The following is a 23484-nucleotide window of genomic DNA, read 5'->3' as shown; positions in this document are numbered from 1 at the left end:
ACTTAGATGTTTATAAATGGCCACCATGTGCTAGACATATTCAGTGATGAATAAAAACCAGTCTCTCAAGTTTGACTGCTATTCTCTTCTACTGCCAGATAGCTACTTTAGGGCTCGCCTGGATTACTTACAGCATACAATTGGGTCTCTGCCTCTAATACTCTGTACAACTCATTCTTCACTGCTACAATTATCTTTCAAAAAGGCAAATCTGATTATTTCATCCCTCCAGTCCCCATCTTGCTTAAAATTCTTCAAGGACTCCTTGTTGGCCTCAGTATAATTTCCAAACCATTTTATATAACTTACAAGACTCTGCTTGAAGAGGACTCTGTTCAATTCTTGAGTTTAGTATTTTACCACTCCAACTTACACTGTTACAAGTAACTTTCAGTTAATTATACACGTTCTTTCTCACTCACAGTCTTCTGCATATTGTATTCTCTTTTCACTCTCTCTTTGCCTTGTCCACTGTCCTTTTATGAGTGAATGAAATTGCTTTCCTGGCAACAAAGTTTGAGTTAGATCCTTTACTATGCATTACAATTATATTCTGTTAATCCCTATCATAACACTGATTAACATAGAGTCTGAAGTCTGTGAAGGCAAGGACTATGTCTTGTTCACTACTGTTATCTTTGGGGCTTGGCACATAGTATACATTTTTAAAGTGATTTAAAATTATACTTTTCAACCACAGAAGAGGGAGAAAAAAGAAATTCATTTGAAAACTTTTTCAATTTTCTAATTTAATAGAAATAACCAAAACAATGTGGCTTTCAAACAAGGGTTTAAAACTAATCTAATACAACTGCTACAACACATTCCAGAGCATTATAACAACAATTATTTACAGGCAGCTAATGTATTAAATAACCATGAAAAGAAAAAAACTTGCTTTTATTACACATCAGCAAAAACACAGGAACGAAACAATTAGAAACTGCAACCTTGTTTTAAAAAATTAAATATGATTATTTAGAGAATACGATACCACAGAAACAGCACTTTTTAAGAATCATATTGAAGGGCAGTTAACTATGTGCAAAAATAGTAGTAGTAGTAGTAATAATAACGAGGGGAGGAGACCAATTGAAATACTGGAAGCAAGGAACTAGTAAGGCTGTGAATTTAACCCTTTCGTGTGTAGGTATGTCTACATATAAAATTAACAGGATTTCAAATTGCACAAATCTTTTTTAATAAGCTTATGTATATGTTTCACTGATTTTAAAATGTAGTAAATACCTACATTTTTCAGACCAGGAGCAGACATGCATTCTATCCTTAAGATTGAAATTTAGGCCACACTTGAAAGGGAATATTACAGTGGCACTTACAAAATCATTTCGGTGCCTTCCCACACATATAAACTTGGTGAATGTAAAAGAAGAGCATTTTCAATTTTAAAGATCACTTTCTAGAAAAGGGCTAAACTTAATTTTGTACATTTTGTAATCTGATATGACATATATGTCCAAATTAACTTATTTTTGAAGATAGTTTTGTTTCTCCGATACAATAAAAAATATATAAAGGACCACGTAGGCAAACACAAGGAACTAAGATGAAAGAAATGCTATACATGCATTCTGACCAAGTAAAAGAAACCATTATATTCAAGAGTACATGTTGAATCTGAAATGTCTATGTAAACTGTGGCATATAAATTTTTTTTCCTTAAAAAAGTACCTTCAATTTTTTTTTTTTACTCAAACACTTACTTTTAAAAAAATATGCAACTTTCCCCAATTTTTAAAATAAAATGCCACAATATATTGTCATTACTTCCAGCATACATTTAAATTTCTTAATTTTTAAAAGATAGACTGGGTGATATGCATACAAACTTTCCTATAAAACCACCATCCAGGAGAGGATTCTGACATGCTATTAGGCAACAGACTTAAAGCAGTGTTATTGCTTTATCAAGGAGGAGATAACTGTGAGAAAAAAAATTAAATATCCAGGTCCAGTACATGATCAAACTGTATTACACTTGAAAATCTTGCACCTTCAGCAGATCACTAACATAGATGGAACAGAAATTAAAAATTCATGGTATGAATTAAGAATCTTTCTTAACTAAGGGAGTTAGGTGTGTGGATTTTTTATAAAACTATTCAGTGATCCAATGCTGAGTATGCAAATAAGCAGTGCTGACACTGACAAGAAATGACATTTTTATATTTCACATGTTGTACATGAATGGGGGTGGGAATGGGATGTAAAAGCCAAGGGAGATGGGGCCACAGCATCTACTCCCGTTTTGAATAGTAAGAGACCATTTAATAATGCATGGTAGGCCACAATCCAAGGGCATAGTTGGAAGACCTGAATCTATTAGCTTATTAATACTAATCACTAATAATTACATGGCAGGATACCTGCTGAGGTAATTGATAAATCTAAAACTTGCACACTTATAAACCTTTTACTTCTATTTGAAATCATTTCTTTCAATTAACTAAAAATTCCAAAACTTGTTACAACAAAAAATGAGACAACTGACTTATCAGCATTACCTAAAATTCCCTTATGTTAAGATACAGAAGTCAGAAAGTAGCAACTTGTTGATCCAAAAATAATAATTTAAATAGTGGATCCAATACCTTACCATTTCTCTGCAGTAATGGTTTGATGTTTCCATACAGAGCACGATCTACAATCTAACCATACTTTAGAACTTTCACACGCTTTGCCTTATAAAGCAACTCCTTCACTCAGTGAATCAGCTGAGGCAAGTGCTGAAAACACAAATTTAGGTCAGTGGAACAGACTGAGCAACACTTTGTTCTTAGTTTTTCTGATGGAATAAGTAAACTGAAGTACAGCAAAAACTCTGAAAGCTTTTAAGAAAACATTATTATGTGGTCTTTTCTCCAAATCTTCTAAAATACTGCCATTTAAACAACAAATACAAATGTGAGAGAGTATAAAAACAAACTGCCCTCAGGGACTGACAGATATTCAATTTTGTATTTTTAAAATATAAATTAACAGGGAAATACATATTTAAATATCAAGTTTTTATACTTTTTAACCATAGGTATGTTAGAGCTGAAGAAAATCGCTTAGAAATACAATGATCAGTGTGCAAGAAAAAAGCTTTGATAAAAAAATCTAAAGTGAATATCTTAATTCAATGGTGGCAATGTTGATAGCTATTAATAGTAATTCCTCAGCAGTATAAATTATCTTTAAAGAAATGGAAGCTATTAAACATTGGCAAAAAAGTGGTTCTTAAATGGATTTAACCAATCTTAAAATAATAATAAAAAAAACAACCTAAAAACTCATCTAACATGTAATTTTTTTTAAAAGGAACACAATTATTTTTTAAGGCCCCAAATAATAAAAAATATTTACTTAAAGTGTGTTTCTCCCCACAGTTGGCAGAATCTATTTATGACTCATTATCTACAAATTTTTTTTGAAAAGGATCCTTTGAAGAGCAAAATGAAATATTAAAACTCAAAGGCCTCACACAATGAAGTTATACTGCTGCTATTCCTTACTTTCCAAAAATGTGCCCTTGGAGATATGTCTACTTATAAACTAAAATCATGGATGTTGTGAAAAAAGAGGGAAACAGGCATAGGCATAAGTATTTTTAAATGATTTTCTCCCTCTTATTAAAAAAATTTTCTTAGGAATTTAAAATTTGAGTAAAACATTTAAACAGTTGGGTATATTTTCAAAGGTTTAAATTATTTTTTAAAAATTGAAAAAAAAAAGTGAAAAGCCAGGATTAAAGTAAATCAATAGCAATAATAAAATCAATACTATTTAAATACACAACCAGAAACCCTAAATCATATTCCTGTTTACCCCCATCCCTTGTTAAGAAAAGAAAACAACCCAAAGGAATTTGCATAATAATTTTTAGAGCACTTTATTTGATTCAATATGCACTAAAAAATATTGACCTCTTAGACAATTATGTCAAATAATTTTCTTAGTCTACTCTCTGAACTGCTTAAACTGAATTTTTAAAAAGGCAAATAAATCATTTGCCACAAATCTGCTGACATCTTAAAAATATCTAATGGCAAATTCTTCTACTATTTTGGTCTCTGTATATTCTAATGTGTCCATACAAAAGTAGGACTAAAATTTTTAGGCAAACAAAAGAGAAGCCTGTAACAGTGTAGAACACATATTTTCAATCTGAGCATCACAGATGAAGAGAAGAAAAATGAACCAGAGCCAAGTTGGTTTATCTGCCTCGGGTGCTGTAATTGGGGTTGTAAAGGTGGGTTTACTCCAGTAACCATTCAAGTGGGGATTGGCTCATTTTCAGGATTTACTTACAGGTCTCTTCTAAGTCCTTAAGCCCCTAGTCCATGCAAATGTCCCACTTGGTGGACAGATGAGTAATCTAACCCCACCGGGTTTATTTCAATATTTTGATATTTCAATAAGCTGCTTCTGAAGATCTTTTGAGAAGTCTGTTCTCTATTAAAATAAGATAGAACCTCAAAATATGAATGTGAACATTAGAAATAGACAGCATATATTACAAATCCATTCTTGATAGGAACATTATTAAGAATACACATTAGCTTAAAAAACAGGCTCAGCAAATGTTGCTGATCTGCCAAAAGTTTTAGTTCACTATTTACAAATAAGACAAAGTGAAATACAGAAAATTTTACACATTTGGTAGTTGACAGATACTGTTTGCCAATAGTGGTCTATCAGAAAACTGACATGAAGGAAGACTGGAAAAGGGCCAGTTGTCACCTTCTCAATCAAATTTAAATGTACAGAAAACTAGATTAATTTTGAAACAAACATTCTGCCTTTCATGGGAATAACTGTATGATCACATGATTTGATTGGGAAGTGCAGTTGTGAGGAAGTGTTTTCTGGAAACAATTACTGTAACTCTAAATAATCCACTAATGAAAAGTTACCATGTTTATTTTAGTAGACCACTGAAGCTGATTAAATGATAACTAGTGGTCGTGTTTCCTAACCCTAAATATGAGCAGAACATAAAACCACTGCTGAGTTCTTTATATCAATTTAAAAACTAAAACCCAACAGCAATGAAATGAGAAAAAAATATAATGGCATGATTCAATGCACATCTGCACTGACATTCAAGTAGAATCTGAGCTACTTGGATTTTTAACTAGAAAACAACCTGATACGTATGTGTGTGAAGGGGGAGGCTTAAAAGTTGTTTTAATAACTGTGTGACCTAGTCCAAAAAGAAAATTTATTAAGTGACATGAGCCTCAAGTATTTACTTGTACACGAAATATCCTGCACCAATCAAGACCACACAATCATCAACATTTGCCATTTCTTTCTTTTTTTTTTTTGAGACAGAGTCTCGTTCTTTCGCCAGGCTGGAGTGCAGCGGCGTGATCTTGGCTCACTGCAACCTCCACCTCCCGGGAACATGTGTCATTTCTAACAATCAGAGAATCATCTTCATTAAAACAGAAATCCTTGAATCATTTCACTTTTGCTTTTTGCTTTTAAAGTTGCAAACAGAGTTCTCTCCCCCTTTCTTGACAAGAATGTGTTTCTGTCCATTATTTCAATCTAATACTGTGTAAAAAGCTATCAGCTTCTTCAAGGAGGTGCCCACTATAGGCAGGATATTCCAGCAACACTTAAAAGTTTTCTGTTTTATTTCTTTTTTTTTTGTTAAAAACAATTGATTTTAATCCATGTCATTTTACTTTATATGTACTGGTCTCTCATCTGACTTTAGGCGTTTTCTGCGGGGCTGTATAAAGTCTTCATCAGAGTCCTCAGTTACCTCACCATCATCCTCTTCCTGCTCAAACTCTGGTAAAGGTGCGAAGGTCCTGTCTGAGTAGATCTCTGTGAGTTTATCTTCAAAGTACAATGCAACTGCTTTCCCTGCCTGAGCTACTTCTGAATCAGCCTGCAAGCAAAAGATAGGAATATTCACCTATTGGTAATGCATATTCCTTCACCAAGTTTGCGTGGTCTGAAAAGCTTACCTTCAAATTAATCTCTTGTGTGTCTGCATAAACTTGAACAACTTTCATCATCTAAAAAGGATACCAGAGTCAAAAAAAAAAAAGGGAAATTATAATCCTTTCTAAAGTTATGAGACTGTATAGGATTGGCGACAAAAAGTCAGCCATACTAGGGAGAACAAATTGCTACAACCAAATAAAGCGCTTTTCTAAAATTCTACAGAACATGGAACCATTTTCTTTACAAAGCCCTGTTACTAAAGCTACTGTGAAACCTCAATAATTGTCTTAATTTGAATGATCAAGGTCAATCTGAATAGGAATTGGTCTGAATACATCAATCTACTGAAGAGAAAAATATTTGTGAAGCAAATTATATAAGAAACGTTGCTTTAAAAAACTGACAAACTTTCAATACACCACTTAAAAAATTCTATCTGTACCGCAATATGTTAACATAAATTATTTCTGAGGCACGTAACATGGGTCTTATCAACTATAGTTCATGAAAGCATATTTATATGAAAATAATTTAACTGCATTGACAAATAAGACAAAATTTGGGACTATCATTTCTAACTTCAAATTAATGAGATTTTACTAATATACTCTGTGCCATACTACCATAATGGTGACTTAGAATTTTCACCTTATGAGGATTTTGTTTTGTTTTTAATTTTAAAATGCCATCTAGATGCTTCCAGAGGCAGCTATGGGAATACTTTACAGTATTCAATGTGATTTATTTTAGTAATAATCATATGGCACCCAAATTACATCAGCAATAAAGAGACTTTAGTATTAATCCTTTAAAAGATTTTATGGATTCCAATTAAATTTCATTTTCTTCTCCTATAATGAAAATCTTCTATAACAATAACAGAATTGATTTTATCCCTAAGATAATAAAAACAATTTCCCTGAAAGAGGTATATATCACATTTCTTCTCAAGGCACAGCTAACTCAACCTTACCCTCAAAACAAAACAAAACAAAAACTCCAAAAAAACAAAAAACATAACCAAAGTTAATGAAAGTCACACTGCTGAAATAAGAAAACTTAGTATTATATACTCTGGGCTACTATTCAAGATGGGTCACCAGAGATACAGTTTATTATTTTAAGGTTCTACATTTATGTTGTCAATAATAAAATGCAAGGATGTGGGTACAGATAATTTCCTAACAGTACCCAAAATGTAAGCTGTTTATAATCATATCCCACAAAACATACTTAACTACTGACAGTACTTTCCACACTTGTGCCAATCCTCAACTCATTTAGAAAAGAATATTTGATAATATTCTTTATTATATTTAAGTATATACTCCAAATTATATACAATGAATTTTCTTCACTGGAGCTGTTAATACAATCAGATGTTACTTTTGACAGGTCTTTAGCAGAAAAAAACAATATAATAAAATTAAAGTCTTTCAGCAGAAAAAACAAAACAAGGAAACAAACAAAAACTAACAAACCAAGACTCTATAGGTTGGAAGTTAACATACTTCATTAAACCTTTCACAGTTCTTGAAGATCAAACGGACATCGGCCACAAAGTCATCTGGGATTTGGTAGTGTTGGGAATGTTTTTTCTGAAGCTTCTTTTTCACGGTGGATAAATCCATTGGTTTCTTTATAATTTTATAGTAGTTTGGTATCTAAAATAAGCAAATAAATAATGGAAAATAAGAATTTTCCAAAATTGACAAACTGCTTAAAAATGCATAGCATATTAATTTTAGGGGAAAAAAACCACTTATTATAGAGCCAGCGGCTTGGAAATTTTGAGTATAGACGTATGTACTTTACGTCTTCATGAAAATCAGATCTTATGCAGAATATGTGCCAATCTTCATGGTTAGTCCAAGTCTCTCCATGGTTAGTCCAAGTCCCCGTCCCCAAAGTCCTACCTTTAATAATAAGATTTGGAAAGAAAGCAATCAGCAAGGGTAACCAACCAGTAGCCTTAAGGCAACATTTGGCTTATCAGAATTTTATGACTCCTCAAGAGTTTTTCTTTTTTAAAAAAAAGAAAAAAATTTACAAAATGTATTAATATTACAATTAAAATATGATGTCTTTCAGAAGACATCACAGAGAATATCATTTACATCATGGAGAAGTCTTGACTTAGTAACAGAGAAAGCAAGACTACTAGAATGTAAGAAAAAATTATTAAGTTTATTAACCATTTAGTGTTCATGCTAGGGAATTCTGGTCCCAACCCTGGCCAAAAATTTCCACCCTTGGGATAAAAGTAAAGTTAGAGAAGCTATTTTATTTTATGTATTTATTTTGAGACAGAGTCTTGCTTTGTCGCTCAGGCTGGCATGCGGTAGCATGATTTTGGCTCACAGCAACCTTCACCGCCCCCTCTCCCCCTGCTCCATTCAAGCAATTATCCTGCCTCGGCCTCCCTAGTAGTTGGGATTATAGGTGTGTGCTACCACACCCGGCTAACTTTCATATTTTTAGTAAAGAGGGGGGTTTCACCATGTTGGCCAGGCTAGTCTTGAACTCCTGACCTCAAGTGATCCACCCGCCTAAGCCTCCCAAACTGCTGGGATTACAGGCATGAGCCACCACCGCCAGCTGAGAAGCTATTTTAATAGTCCATAAAAAGAAAACATTTGAAAGTAATTTTCTACTTCAAAATCCCTGCACTTGAAGATGAAACAAACTTTCTAGAAACAGATGATTACTGCCTGTACAAAACACCTTCCTTCTGTCTAGGCCTTTTGTGATTTAAAATTCATTTCTCTGGCTACCCAGTAAACAAGTTGACTACCATTTAATACTCTCTAACAGGCCTGGTGTGCCATAATGTAGTATTCAACAACTGATGGCTAGCAATAAAATGTGTGTAGCATAATTCTTACCCCACTTATTAGGCACTGAACACCTCTCATCTTCCTTTTATTGTAGCATTTTAGAGCCTTTATTCCCTACAAAAGTCAATGACTACAGACTATGGTAAACACTTTACATAGGTTATCTTAATATAATCCTCAGAACAACCCAGTGAGGTAAGAAATTGTGTCAGAAAAGAAACTGAGCCTTAGAGAGGTTGAGGAGCTTATTCCAGAAGGCTGACATGTAACACAAGCTATCTAAGGCCAGAGCCCATACTCTTATGTATTATGAGACTTCCCCACCGAGCTACTAAGGTAGGCAACTCACCGAAGCAGGAACAGGCTCCTGGAATTCAATACTTAATTCATGGCAATAGAGGTAAAGCAGAAGACGTTCACATTTCTGGCCCAAACAAGGAAAAGAAAGCACATGAAATATTTTTCTCCTAATAAGACATTCCTGAGAATAAGAACTTTATCACAACAAAGTGTGATTATAAGAAACTGAACACAAGCCCCCTATTTACTAGATATTCAACTAAACATAAGCACCCAAAGAAAACTCCCTAACATCTCATTTTGTTTTCAGACTCTCTTTTGCTCTACTTTAAATAAGAATGGGACATAACCAAGGTAATTTATGGAAGGGAGTAACAAAAGCAACATCTAGCAATCTGTGCAAAAATTTATAAATTACTTGATAATAAATAAATAAATAAATAATCACTCTTGCTCCTTATGGTGATTCCTTAGGCAGGCAAGACAAACGTTAAATGTTATTAACCCCTTTCTTCAAATGACTCTAGTCAGGTTCAAAATAAAAATGGTCTTCTCAATCCAACTCCAAAAATATTTTTTCACCCAATCATCAGTAAACTGACATTCATTTTAGATTCACAGTCTTCCACTTACCCAAACTTCTTTTAATATAAGTTTGTATATCCTATACACGTATCTTGTCTTTACAGAGAGTAGATGAAGGTTTTTGCAAGTATATACACCAGACTAGAGCCAAACTTAACTCTAATGACCGCACAACAATGCAAAAGATTCTGTCTTTGGAAACGAGACTACAGGACAGATTGGTAAAAATCTGAGTAAAGTAAGGAGAGCGTTTCCATTTTTAATATGATGAGAAACTATTAGAGGATTTTAAGCAAGGAAATGATAGACTTATTTACTTTTTAAAAAAGAACACTCTTTAATACAGAAAATAGACTATAAAGGGCAAGAGCAGAAACAGAGAGAGCAGTTAAGAGATGATTACAATAGTCCAATGAGAAATTACGACGTCTGTCTAGAGTGGTGATGGTGGGGAGAAGAAAATGGTATTTTATTATTATTTCACTCCTAATAGGTTTCTAGCCTGAGCAACAGAAACAAATGGTGGTATCATTCAATTAAGGGGGATACTGGGGGAGGAATACAGTTTTTTATGTTGTTATTTGCTTGGTTTTGTGTTTTGAGAAAGAGGATTAGAAATTAAGATTTTTAGTTGGGACATGTTAAATCTGAGGAATCTGGATAGAAGAGTCTATAGTTTAGGATTAGAGAAAAGACTTCAGAAATCATCAATATATTATCAGATGACAGCATTAAAAATTAAATTATATCAGGTTTTGTGTATGGCTACACAGAAAAAAAAAAAAAAAAAAAAAAAGATGTATATTTAGGCAGACAACTACTGAATCCCAATAACAAATCAACTTATTTGACACTTACCCTTTGGTCCACGGGGCTTAACCCCTGCGCAGTTTTCCCCTTCTTACTATGTTGCAAATTATCACAATCATATTCAACTTCTGGCTTTCCAATATCTCTACAAAATGTGCATATCCAGTCCCCACTAAACAGGGAAATAGGCAATTAGTCCAAGTAATTATAAGAAATCTTGCTCTAGAGAAGCTACTTCCTTACACAGTGCTTAGTTTATTTTCTTAATAATTTTCTGGAAAAAGGGAAGTTTAATAGTTGTGAAATGTCATCAGGTGAAGTCATGTGATTAAAAACTCCTCTAAACTTTCCTAGTCACCAACCAATTGATTACTTTCTGGAATACATTATAAAAATGGTACCTCTGCATTAAAAGGGGGTCTCTTAGTAGCATAAAAGCTGATGAGCAGTACTTGCAGCACAAGGCCTAAGACCAATTCTCTCAGGTCCCAGTATCACCATTATGTGGACTCAGTGTTTATAAATATAAGAAGAGCAAAGGTTACAGAGTTTCTCAGGTATCTTGTACTGTTTTGCCATGTGTTAACATGCCAAAAGTAAATCAGTTATTTTTTCATGGTCAGTCAAAACCTCACACACACACATACATACCTGCAGACACAAGCATATGTATATATGCCTCCTTTGTTTTTTTTGAGACAGAGTCTCCCTCTTGCCCAGGCTGAAGTGCAGTGGCACAATCTCAGCTCACTGCAACCTCTGCTTCATGGGTTCAAGTGATTTTTCTGCCTCAGACTCCCTAGCAGCTGGGATTACAGGTGTGCACCATCATGAATGGTTACTTTTTTTGTTTTCTTTGAAACACAGTTTCACTCTGTTGTCCAGGATGAAGTAGGGAGGCACAATCTTGGCTCACTGCAACCTCTGCCTCCTGGGTTCAAGTGATTCTCATGCCTCAGCCACCCTAGTAGCTGGGATTACAGGTGCCTGCCATCATGCCCAGCTAATTTTTGTATTATTAGTAGACATGCATTTTCACCATGTTGTCCAGGTAACTCCTGACCTCAGGTGATCTGCCTGTCTCAGCCTCCCAAACTGCTGAGATTACAGGTGCCCACCACCATGCCCAGCTAATTTCTGTATTTTTAGTAGAGACAGGGTTTCACCATATTGGCCAGGCTGGTCTTAAACTCCTGACCTCAAGAGATCCACCGGCCTCGGCATCCCAAAGTGCTGGGATTACAGGCGTGAGCCACTGCGTCCAGCCACCTCCTATCTTTTAACCCTGCCAAGTATATACTTTGTTTTTATCAGGATTTCTTATCAAACTAAGAAATCTAAAATGATTTATTTATATTCACTCCCCCTCTATATATAAAGAGATATATAGAGAGATATATACATAGATTCTAAATCTCGGGATTGTACTAACCAATCTATTTGTTTGTTTTTCTTTTTTTGAGATGGAGTCTCACACTGTAGGCTGGAGTGCAGTGGTGCAATCTTGGCTCATGGTAACCTTTGCTTCCCAGGTTCAAGTGATTCTCCTTGCTCAGCCTCCTGAGTAACTGGGACTACAAGGTATGTGTTATCACACCCAGGTAAGTTTTTTTTGGGGGGGTATTTTTAGTAGAGATGGGGTTTCACCATGTTGGCCAGCTGGTCTCAAACTCCTGACCTCAAGTGCTCTGCCCGCCTCGACCTCCCAAAGTGCTGGGATTACAGGTGTGAGCCACAGTGTCTGGCTAATTTGTGTCAACATTTTATAGTCCTTCCAAAGCATGCCATTGAAAGAAAGCATTCAGTGGCAAAATTCTGACATTCCAGTAAATATTACTACCCAAAGGAAATAAAACTCTTAATTTCAAGATCACAGTGCCAACGCTTTTCTTTTCTAAGTAAGAGTAAAGAAAAAGAAGGCCCTTATTAAACCTCTTGCAAATAACTACACCTCTGAAGACTTAGGTAAGAAATTACAACTCTGACCTAAAAACATTCTGACACTGTTTAATTATCTAGCAGTTTTCTAATCCAAAAGGTTGACTCTTTCAAAGAAGGCAGTATTATTCAATTAAAGTTACTGTTATTGCTTCAAGGGTATTTGAGATGATAAGATTTTTTTTTTAACTTATAGCAAGAAAAAAGCTGGGTTTACCCCCAAGAATATGGATTTACTTTCACTAAAAAGGAATTTGGAGATAAGAGAGAAAGGAGAAGAGTGAAAAAAACCAGCATGATCCTACTATTTTATGGTCTATGAAATCAGAGACAAGAAACTGCACGAACATAAAATATTAAATGGAAGGGAAGAACTACAGCTCTTCTAAACCAAAACCTGCCACTTGTAGATGCAAAAACTGATTCCTGATAATTAGTGAATTGCCAACACTTACTACAGAATTATAACCAGACTATAGGTTTTGTAACCTTAGCCCCCAATTAATTTAGAATTTCATCTATTTTCCTTATGCGAATATAAATGAAAGGCCAGGAGATGAAATCTACTCTTTAACATTGATATACTACTTAGATCTTAGATATTTTATTGTTCTGTTGTTAGTTTCCCTGGAAGGTAATACCAAAAGAATAACAGGCTCCCAGTTTTACAGAAATACTATGCACAGGTTAGAAGTCCATCTGCTCTGAACAACTTTGTTATTTTTTTTTTAGCTTACGAAAATAAACACCAAAAGTCAATTATTTCACTGGTACCTTGGAAAGCTAAGTAGTGTTGGAACATGACAAGTTAGATGAAAGACCTTTGGACATTTTTCGCAGCACAAGAGATCCCCTCCATTTTGGCAGACAGCACACCAGTCTTCATTTGGGTCATCATCTTTGCTGTTGCCATCTCCTCCAATCCTTGCTGACCTGTGAATTAGGCTTCGAATTGGGGACTTTCCATTAACAAGGCTGCTGAGCCCTGACTGTTTGCAGCTTTCATTCATATCTGCAGGTTCAGTTTTCACATGGTTTTCCAGGCTTGCCAATGTATCCAACTCACTTTCTAGATGCAGGTTGGTTGAGAGAGGTGGTGTCAAGCTACTCTCAGGACTGCTCAACTAAAACAAAACAATGACAAATTCTTGAAGAATTATTTAATCTTTATTGAATGCTGTATGTGCATTTAAAAGTTATATGAATATGCATAAAGATATACTGACATAATTCAAATTTATTTTATAAATCACAATAGTGCCATAAAGAAATGACAATAACCCCAAAATTAGTCAGGCATGCTAACGTGATTTTAAGGGGTCTGCCCCTCTAATAATGTCTCCCTCAGATAATAAGTAAATTAATTAAACTGTTAAGCTACTGATTTGGAAGTGAGTACAGGGTTACACTTTTTCTTGAGAGAGCCAATTATGGCACACTCCTTTTCACACCCAGAATCTTTTGCACAGCATTTGAGAAGCACTCTATAATATTCTTCTGCTGACCTATCATTTTACTATATTGTAGGAAGATTGCAACAATGTAAAATAAATCGTTCGCCACCCTTTGCACTCATTTTTTTATGGGGGTACTTTCTAAACCAAGTTCTGGATGAAGGGGTAATGGTACTCCTAACCCAAGGCTGAATCTCTTGCTCTTTGAATCTACATACACTGTGTTAAATATACTAATACCCTCAGATGAATTCCTATGTGCCAACCATATAAAAAAGGAAAAAGAAGCCCGATCAGAAAGAGAAAACAAAAATAAAAATATCTAAACCAAGAGGGGCTTAGCCTTCCTTCATTCTATATGATAAATTTTATAAAATGTTCCACTCAAGGAACTCTAAAATCGTTAGTAATTCATGAGCCAAAAGACAATCTTCCTATCACAAAACTCTATCAATAAATCTCTTTTGTGTCAGCAATCTTAACACAGACCTCACAGGTCCAGGAGAATGCCAAAGATCTTTTGTGGCCTGAGATTCAATGTGACTACTGAAATAATAATTTCAGAAGAAGATACAATCTGATTTAGCATCATGGCAAAAATATTGAAAGAAAGCTGAGTTAGAAAAAGGGATCTGGCTTGTGCCAGGCATGAAACTTCAAAAACAAATAAATGTTCCTAGAACCACTACTCAGTCTTAATATAATACTCAGAACTGAAAGAATCAATGAAGTGACGTCCTTAATCCCTGTCAGACCCCAGTGGGAGCTTACCATGCAAGCACTCCTCCTGCCATCCTCTGTTTTCTCTTGTTTCACACCTCCTGAAAAGCTACATATTTCATCTTCAGTCCCAGGTTCTTGCTTGACCTTCACTTGATCAGATTTGAAACTAAGACTTGTCTTCTCAGCAGTTCTTCCTGATGACCCACAGCTAATAAGACACAACAAATAAAGATCACATACATTTGATGATATGGTATAAATAAAAACAATTACATGAAAAGTAATGTTCACTAAAGTAAAGACAATAGATGACTAACTTCATAAAAGACAAGTATACCTCATAATGTAGTTAAGGGAAATGTGGTATAAAGCCTAGCTTCAAACTCTTTAAAATTATGCAGCAAACTTTCAGAATACCCTAAAACACATTTTATGGTTTGACGCACTTATATCTTAACACTCACACATATACATATTCCTATTTCTTAGCTCTAACCCCTGAAAAGGCCTAAGAAACAATGAACAATTCAGGAGCAATGAGTGCTACTGGCACGAGAATATTATTCTCAAACGCTATTTTCCTGCTTTCCTATTAACATTACCAGAATTTTCTGGGAAAGTGGCTGATTCAAGGTCTGAAGCAAGAAATGTACAAAATGAACCACGAAAGCTTTCAAAGACTGCAGTGATTAAAGCAAAATGACTAAGGAGCAAAACTGAAAAAGCTCTGACAGGCCAAAGATGGAATAATTTAAGCATTCAATACATAAATAACATACATAATGGATTAAAACATATAAAGTATGTTTAAATAGATGAGTCCATAAAGGTAATAATAATAAAACTGTCACTGTTGGAGGCTGTTGGAAATAAATTCATTACCCTGAAAGCAGGGAAATAAACAGAAAGAATTTATCCTATCTTTCCTATAACCCAATAGTTGATGACAGAAAGTTTCTCTTTACACAAGTATTCTAAAGAAATAATGATACAATAATTAAAATATCGTATTTCAACCAGCAGAAAAATAATAGAGCTAAACAATAATTATTAACAATTGCTATCACAAAAAAACCCCAAGCAGGCGTAATTCGTCCCTGATGGAAGTATACATTACCACGTCTTCTTGCCCTCCCTTCCCCCAAATCAAACCTAAATCTGACCGACCCTTTTGACCTAAATAACAACATAGACAAAAAACAGGAGGCAGTGTACTTAAATGACAAGATGGAGAAACTAGGAAAACACTATAGGAGAAATGACATTTTTACAACAAATAAATTGATAATGATGTAAACAAACTGATGGCAACGTATAGAGCTTAACTGTAACTGATTCAAAGAAACTGTTTTTTTTTTTAAAAAGGCATTTGTTGCAAAAATTGGGAACATTAAACATTCACTGGATCTCTACTGATATTAAAGAATGAGCTGTTAAATTGTTTTAGGTGTGATAATGGTTCTGTGGTTATAAATTGTTAAAATTCTTTTCATTAAGTGATGTATACTGAAACAGTTACAAGTGAAAAGACTGAGATTTGTTTCAAAATAATTCAGACCAGGAGGGAATTGGTAGAAGTACAGAAGAAATAGGATTGGCCATTATTTGATCACTATTAAAACTAGGTGATAAGTATACAGGGGTTCATTGTAATATTAAACTTTTACTATATATATTTGATATTCTTAACAAAAAGGAAAAAAATAAATTATTCATAACATAATACTCACCTGCCTCGACTGCCGGTACTAGATGTACTAGGGGGTCTCACAGGTGTGTGAGAATTGGATAAACCTACAAAGCAGTAAGTGAAAATGAGTATCAATGCATATAGAATATTTGGAATTCTACCTATTGGTTACAGAACTCAAGACTATTATAACCCAGCTAAAAAATTCCTGGAAATCAGACCTACTCACAAAGTCAGGGATGGGTGCATGTTAACCATTAGCAAATAGCAACCAGTTTCTCTCTGCTATGCCCAGACATCACCTCAGAATCCTCCTCAGAGTACCACTATCCAGTCAACAAAACAGACCAAGAAAACATGATCTGCCATCCCCCAACAAGTTATCTGATAGTATATTCTACTTAAGTTCCCATCAATTATTTTCAGAAGTCCTGAAATAATTCTTAATAAATCTTAAAAATTATGTGATTTAAAAATATGTTAATGTTGCAGCTCATGGAAAAAAGACATTTACATTTGAACTGTTCTTCCTCTAGAAATAAGTAGGTGGTTTGTTTCAGTAAGAAATAAGTAACATTTAATTCACATCAGAAAAATACATTCAGTAACACTTCTAGACTGTTAACCTGTTTGGAGTTGCTTCAATCATGCATTCAAGAGTCCCAATTAAATCGCTGAGTAATATGGTTAATAAAACCACTAGGATTTTGGAAGAGAGTTACATATCATGGCTATTTTAATAGTTCTCAGCAAATTTTTATTTTAAAATTACAGTTTGAAACTTAACCTGCCCTTCTTCAGCTTTTTAAAATCATTTTTGAATGTTTCATTATTTTACAAAGTGTTTTAAAGTTGACTTGAAACCAAAGAACTCTTCAACTGACCCTTTGTATTATAAAATATAAGATTAAACCCACCAAAGACTGTGAATATAGTAAAGGTTGAGTACTTTGGAGTTCTGAACTACAGATATATATTAATATAGCTTCAGCTGGCAAAAGAGTACCAACAGTATTCGAGCAAAAATAATTACAAAGATCAAGAAAAAAAATATCTGTTACTACGTCAACTTGGTTAGGATACGACACTCAACTATTTGGCCAAACAGCATAGATGGTATTGTGAAGGCATTTTTAGATGAGATTAACATTTAAATCATTAGACTTTGAGAAAAGGAGTTATCTTCCATAATGCAGGTGGGCCTCACACAACCAGGTGAAGCCCTTTTAAGAGAGAAGAGAAGACGGAGCCCTGTTCTCTCCCCCACCTCATGCCCCAAAGAAGAAATTTTGTCTCGAGACCATAACAATATTCTTACCTGGTCTCCAGCCTGCCTGACCTGCCCTGTCAACACCCACAATGACGTGGGCCAATTCCTTACAATAAATCTCTAATCTCCCTTTCTCTCTCCATGTAGAACTCCTACTTATTCTGTTTTTCTGGAGAATTCTGACTAAGATACTGAGACTCTTTTTAAGGTGTTAAAAAAAAAATAAGGTAATACCCCTGTTTGCTTTACCTGATGATCCTGGAGAAAGGGCAGAGGGTCCTGGGGAAGGATTCATGGTGCTTGTAGGCTGTGGGGGTAGGTGACTGCCTGAGATGTATCTACTTAGTAGATTATCTAAACTACTTGAGCCAGCATCTTCCAACTGAAGAGAAAGAAGATAAAGACAAATTTGCTTTGATTAAAGCAGATAAGTTATTAACTTTGTGTCAATGCTTATATTCAGTTTATTAATAACCTAACGGATTACCCAATATCAAGCTAAGTTTAATTACTGCTTCCTTAGGCTCCCCTGAGGACCTACACAGTATAGTTTATGTAGATAAAACTGTATTATTCAACAAACAGCTAGGTGCTCAGAGCAAAACATAATGATCTACTAAATCCTATATGTTCTATTATGAAAATAGCTGACACACTCTGACACTTCTGCGGTTTCTCAAAATTGCTGCAGGACCTATTTATCAGTATTCTTGTCCCCAGTATCCCTCCATTTCAATGTCCACAATTATTCACTTAAATAGAAATGTCAGCATATTAGTACCCAACTCTAAAGCTCAGAAAAATTCTTATAGCCCACAGAAAGCCCTTAGCTTGACAAATAAGGCCCCTTACTACATACAAAAGGGCACAGTTAACAGTATGTATGAGCCCTTTCCTTACTCAGAGGCAGTAAAATAAAGCCACAAGACCCAGAACTACAATTCTGGGCCGGTTTTCAACCTGAACGTCAGTTAAATCCTATCTTTAAAACATGCCACCTACATTGTAGAATTGTGATGATTAAACGAGAGAATACATAAGAAAGAGTAAAAAGATATTACTTATTAATATTACCTTAAATCTTATACTATTTCATATAAGAAATGGTCATATTGTTATTTTTAATTTTGAGACAGGGTCTGGAGCTGCTGTCCAGGCTGGAGTAACAGTGGCATCATCTGGACTCACTGTAACCTCTACCTCCTGAGCTCAAGCCATGTCCCCCAACTCAGCCTCCTGAGTAACTAGGACTACAAGCATGAGTCACCATGCCTGGCTAATTTTTGTAGAGATGAGATTTTGCCACATTGCCCAGGTTGGTGTCCAACTCCTGAACTCAAGCAATCTGAACTCCTTTGCCTCCCAAAGTACTGGGATTACAAACAAAACAAAACCCATGCCAAAGGCATGAAAGGCTGAAGGTGAGGGTAGGCAGTGGGTTAGTTAGAAGGAAAATTAAAGGACAGTAGCAGTTGTGTTACCCTGCGGTCATAGCTGTTGGCCAAGGATGCACTTGTAAAGCTGTAACTACAGGTGAATCCCTAGCTGCAACTCAAGTCAACTGGAAGATCTGTTATGAGGGAGTACCTAATGTGGGCCAGAGATGAAAATGGGGCTGCATCCCACCTAAAAACAAAGAAGGGGGAAGATGATTCAAAACAGACATGAAAATGCCATGTTACCCATTTCCATTTCCTTTTTATACTCCTCACTTGCAATTTGTATCTCTTGCTAGTAACTCTAAGGTTAGAGAACAGACAGGTCAGGAAGAGGCAAAAAGGAAGTACATTAAAGGGCATCCCTGTCATTATAGCCTCCAACAGGGAGGTACTAACTGAAGCATTCACCCCTGGGTTTCACTAGACATGAATAGAGAGTCTCCATATATAAAGTTAAAAGTCTAACTGGAAAGGTATTAATTCATTGACTCATTAAAGCAATGTTTTGTGAGCATCCCTGAATAAGTGCATGGAATATGACAGATATTTTATAATTTCAATAAAAAAAAAACAAAAACCCACAGTCCAATGGGAAAACGAGCAAAGACATTTCACAAAAAACAAAGATAATTTACAGAAGAAATAAAAATAATCAATGAATGTAAGAAAACCAATTTCACTAATCAAAGAAATGAAAATAAAATTAACAATAATGTCATTTTAATCCATCAGATTGGAAAAGATGGAAGAATGATTACTCGTATTGGGAAGATAGTGCAAAAATGGGCATTTTCAAATATATAAGCTGGCATAATTTTTTTTGTAGAACAATCTGTCAATAGCTATGTGAAATTTAAATGTATAATCACTTTTGGCACAGTAATGACACTTCTACCAACTTAGCTTACAGAAATACGTGTGTTTAAAATCACACACACATCGTGCCTCAATGCAGCTTTTTACAAATGACATTAAGGTTTAAATGACATCCAATAAACTAAACATACTCAAAGTGTAGGATTTAATGTGAAAGTCTGAAGTATTTTCACATGGTATACAACTGGGAAACCAAAATCAAGAATAGTAAACAGATCTTATCTATCATTCCCAAGATTCCTCATGCCCCATGGTAATCAATCCCTCTCTTAAACAACCTGTCCTCAACCAACCACTCATCTGTTTTCTTCAGCTTTAGGTTTTTTTCCCCTAGAGTTCTATATAATTTGAAGTATATACTATATACTTTTTTCATCTGATTTTTTTCACTCAGCATGATTATTCTGACATTTATCCACACTGTTCGATTAAGTGCATTCCTTTTCACTGTTAATATTCTATTATATGAACACATAATTTGTTTATCCATTTATCTGCAGGTGGATATTTGGGTTGTTTCCAGTTTTTGCCTTACTACAAATAAAGCTGCTATAAACATTTGAGTACAAATCTTTGTATAGAATATTTCCAGTTTTCTTTTGGCAAATAAATAAAAGCAAAATGACTTCACATTATGACAAATACACATTTAACTTTTAAAGAAACTGCTGAACTTTTTTCAAAATGATTGCACCATTTTACAGCCCCAACAGTGTTTGAAGGTTCTAGTTCCTCCACATTTTCACCAATACTATGGTTAATGTTGTCTATTTAATTTTAGCCATCCTAGTAAGTATGTCATGATATATCTCACTGTGGTTTTAACTTGCATCTTCCTAATGAGACATTAACATCCTTTCACAAATGCAGCTTTGTTTTTAATAGTAACTTATGAGAGAGAAACCAAAAGTTCACCAAGAGAGGATTAAAAAAAACCCATGAAATGGAATACCATAAGGATCAAAACACAAGAAAACTCTGAGAACTGACAGAAAAAGTCCAAAAACATAAAACTTGCAACACAGTATTTATAACACTAGGTGTGTACATGTGGTATAATCTCATTTTCTGTTACTTAAACAAATTATGAGATGGACATGGCGGCTCATATCTGTAATCACACCAAGGTGAGAGGATCACTTGAGACTAGGAGGTCAAAACCAGCCTGGTCAACTATTAATAGCAAGACCCTATCCTACAAAAAATTTAAAAATTAGCCAGGCATGGTAGCATGTGCCTGTAGTCCCAGTTACTGGGGAGACTGAGACAGAAGGATCCCTTGAGCCCAAGAGCTCAAGGCTGCAATGAGCCAAGGATTGTACCACTGCACTCCAGCCTGCGCAACAGAGTGAGACTCTGTCTCAAAACAAAAAAAATTAACCAAAATAAATTACCCCCCCACCCACACACACGTATTTTTAAATTCATGTTTGTATATTTCTAGGGAAAAATCTGAAAGGATGTACACCAACTGGTTACAGTGTTGGGATTTACTCAGGTGAAAGAATGGGCTAGACAGATATTTTTGTTTTTTCCATTTTTCTTTTTTAAAAGCTACAATGGTTTTGTATGGCCCACAAAGGCCTTTAAAAAGTAGGCAAATCTGATAGCTCAGGTACACTGCTTCTACCCACCAAAACCCTTCAAAAATAGTTTCTCATTGAGTTTAGGATAAAAATCCAAAATCCTTTTTTTTTTTTTTTTTTTGAGAGGGGGTTTCCCTCATTTTACCCAGGCTGGGGTTCAATGGCGGGATCTCGGCTCACCGCAACCTCCGCCTCCTGGGTTCAGGCAATTCTCCTGCCTCAGCCTCCTGAGTAGCTGGGATTACAGGCACGCGCCACCATGCCCAGCTGATTTTTTGTATTTTTAGTAGAGACGGGGTTTCACCTTGTTGACCAGGATGGTCTCGATCTCTTGACCTTGTGATCCACCCGCCTCGGCCTCCCAAAGTGCTGGGATTACAGTCTTGAGCCACCGCGCCCGGCCCCAAAATCCTTTATGTAGCTTAAGAAGGCTACCTGATCTGGTTTCTGTTTTCCTCTACAGACTCATTTCATGTCATTCCTATCTAGGCCCTTCTCTCTTTCCTGTTCTTCACTGACCTTTCCTCTGTTCTTCAAAAGTGCCCAGTCCCTTTGACCTTGTGGGATGTGAAATTCTTTTCTTTTTACCTAATAAAATTTACTGCTGACATCTCCTTGCTAACTTGTACTCAGCTTCCAGGTTTCAAAGAGGTTTTAACAACCCATTAGGTATTATTGGGTTCTCTTGGTATATATTCACCTTAGGTTGATGTCTTGTAATTTCCCCCTTTGAGTAATGCTATACAACTTATTATAAGTAGGGTTTTAAAAAAATCTATAAATGTCTGCATTCTCCTGGCCTGTAAACTCCGTGACAGCAGGTTTCTCTTATTCCCACTGTTCCTCAAGATAAGCACAATGTGCTAAACACACTTGGATGAATGGTTATAATTTTCCTATGAAGCATAACAGGGGTCCTTCCTCCCAAAGCTTACTTTATAATAATAAGGGCTGGTGAAAAAAGAAAGAAAAATAATCATAACAATTAACATTTGTTGAATACTTACATGTCATGCACCAAACTTAATTTTACCAACATATCCATGAGGCAGATTCTTTTTTTTTTTTTTTTTTTTTTGAGACAGGGTCTCATTCTGTTGCCCAGGCTGGAGTGCAGTAGCACCATCACAGCAACCTTGAACTCCTGGGCTCAAGGGATCCTCCTACCTCAGCTTCCCGAGCAGCTAGGACTACAGGGTCCATGCCAAGATGCCTGGCTCATTAAAAATTTTTTTTTGTTGAGACTGGGTCATGCTACGTTGCCCAGGCTAGTTTCAATCCTGGCCTCAAGTGCTGTTACTATCTTGGACTCCTCAAAAGTGCTGGGACTACTACAGGCAGAGCCACTGCATCCAGATTTAAGAGAGCTTAAAATAAAAAGTGACGAAGTCAGCATTAAAAAAAAAGAATCACGAAATTTGACCTCAGACTTGACTTTATCATCTGTAGTATACCTAATTGCTTTGAATCTCATACTCCTTTCATGGCTTTTGTTGCTTCTGCATATATAATTTCTATCCAGAATATCTGCCTTCTAACTAACCTTGACTAGTTAACACTCACCTACTTATCTTTCAAGTTCAAATTTAAGACTATCTCATATAAAGTCTATTCTGACTTCCACAGGCAGATGTAGAATCTTTTGCCTCTATTCTTTCACCATCATTTATACACATCTATTTGTACCAATAAGCTCACTGTTTTGACCCTGTTTAGAAAACTGTCGCCTGGCCAGGCGCAGTGGCTCACACCTCTAATCCCAACACTTTGGGAGGCTGAGGTGGGCATATCACCTGTAGTCAGGAGTTCGAGACCAGCCTGGCCAAAATGGTGACACCCTGCCTCTACTAAAAATCCAAAAAATGAGCTAGGTAGGGTGGCGCACGTCTGTAGTCCTAGCTACTCAGGAGGCTGAGGCAGAAGAATCACTTGAGCCACGGAGGCGGAGGTTGCAACGAGGTGAGATTGTGCCACTGTACTCCAACCTGAGCAACAGCGAAAGGCTCCGT

At 35.6% G+C, this 23484-nt stretch overlaps 1 protein-coding gene across 2 annotated transcripts in view; it reads right to left on the bottom strand.

Annotated features, from left to right (window-relative positions):
* Nucleotides 1–729: 729 nt before the first annotated feature.
* The window catches only part of TRIM33 (tripartite motif containing 33), a 126606-nt gene continuing 103851 nt past the window's right edge, over nt 730–23484 (bottom strand). Inside the window, exons 12-20 of one of the 2 annotated variants that reach the window (XM_017524239.1) lie at nt 17824–17956; nt 16345–16408; nt 14663–14822; nt 13212–13561; nt 10548–10671; nt 9154–9228; nt 7479–7631; nt 5988–6038; nt 730–5908 (exon numbers count right to left, since the gene is read on the bottom strand). In XM_017524239.1, coding sequence (XP_017379728.1) covers nt 5696–5908; nt 5988–6038; nt 7479–7631; nt 9154–9228; nt 10548–10671; nt 13212–13561; nt 14663–14822; nt 16345–16408; nt 17824–17956 — 1323 coding nt within the window. In that variant the 3' untranslated portion in view covers nt 730–5695. The remainder of the gene's footprint in view (nt 5909–5987; nt 6039–7478; nt 7632–9153; nt 9229–10547; nt 10672–13211; nt 13562–14662; nt 14823–16344; nt 16409–17823; nt 17957–23484) is intronic. The other variant, XM_017524240.2, reaches the window with a different exon arrangement.

Source organism: Cebus imitator, unplaced genomic scaffold, assembly GCF_001604975.1.
Source record: "Cebus imitator isolate Cc_AM_T3 unplaced genomic scaffold, Cebus_imitator-1.0 Scaffold32, whole genome shotgun sequence".
Taxonomy (NCBI): Eukaryota; Metazoa; Chordata; class Mammalia; order Primates; family Cebidae; genus Cebus; species Cebus imitator.
The sequence above is the reverse complement of the archived record's forward strand: the minus strand, read 5'-3'. Positions and strand labels throughout refer to the sequence as shown.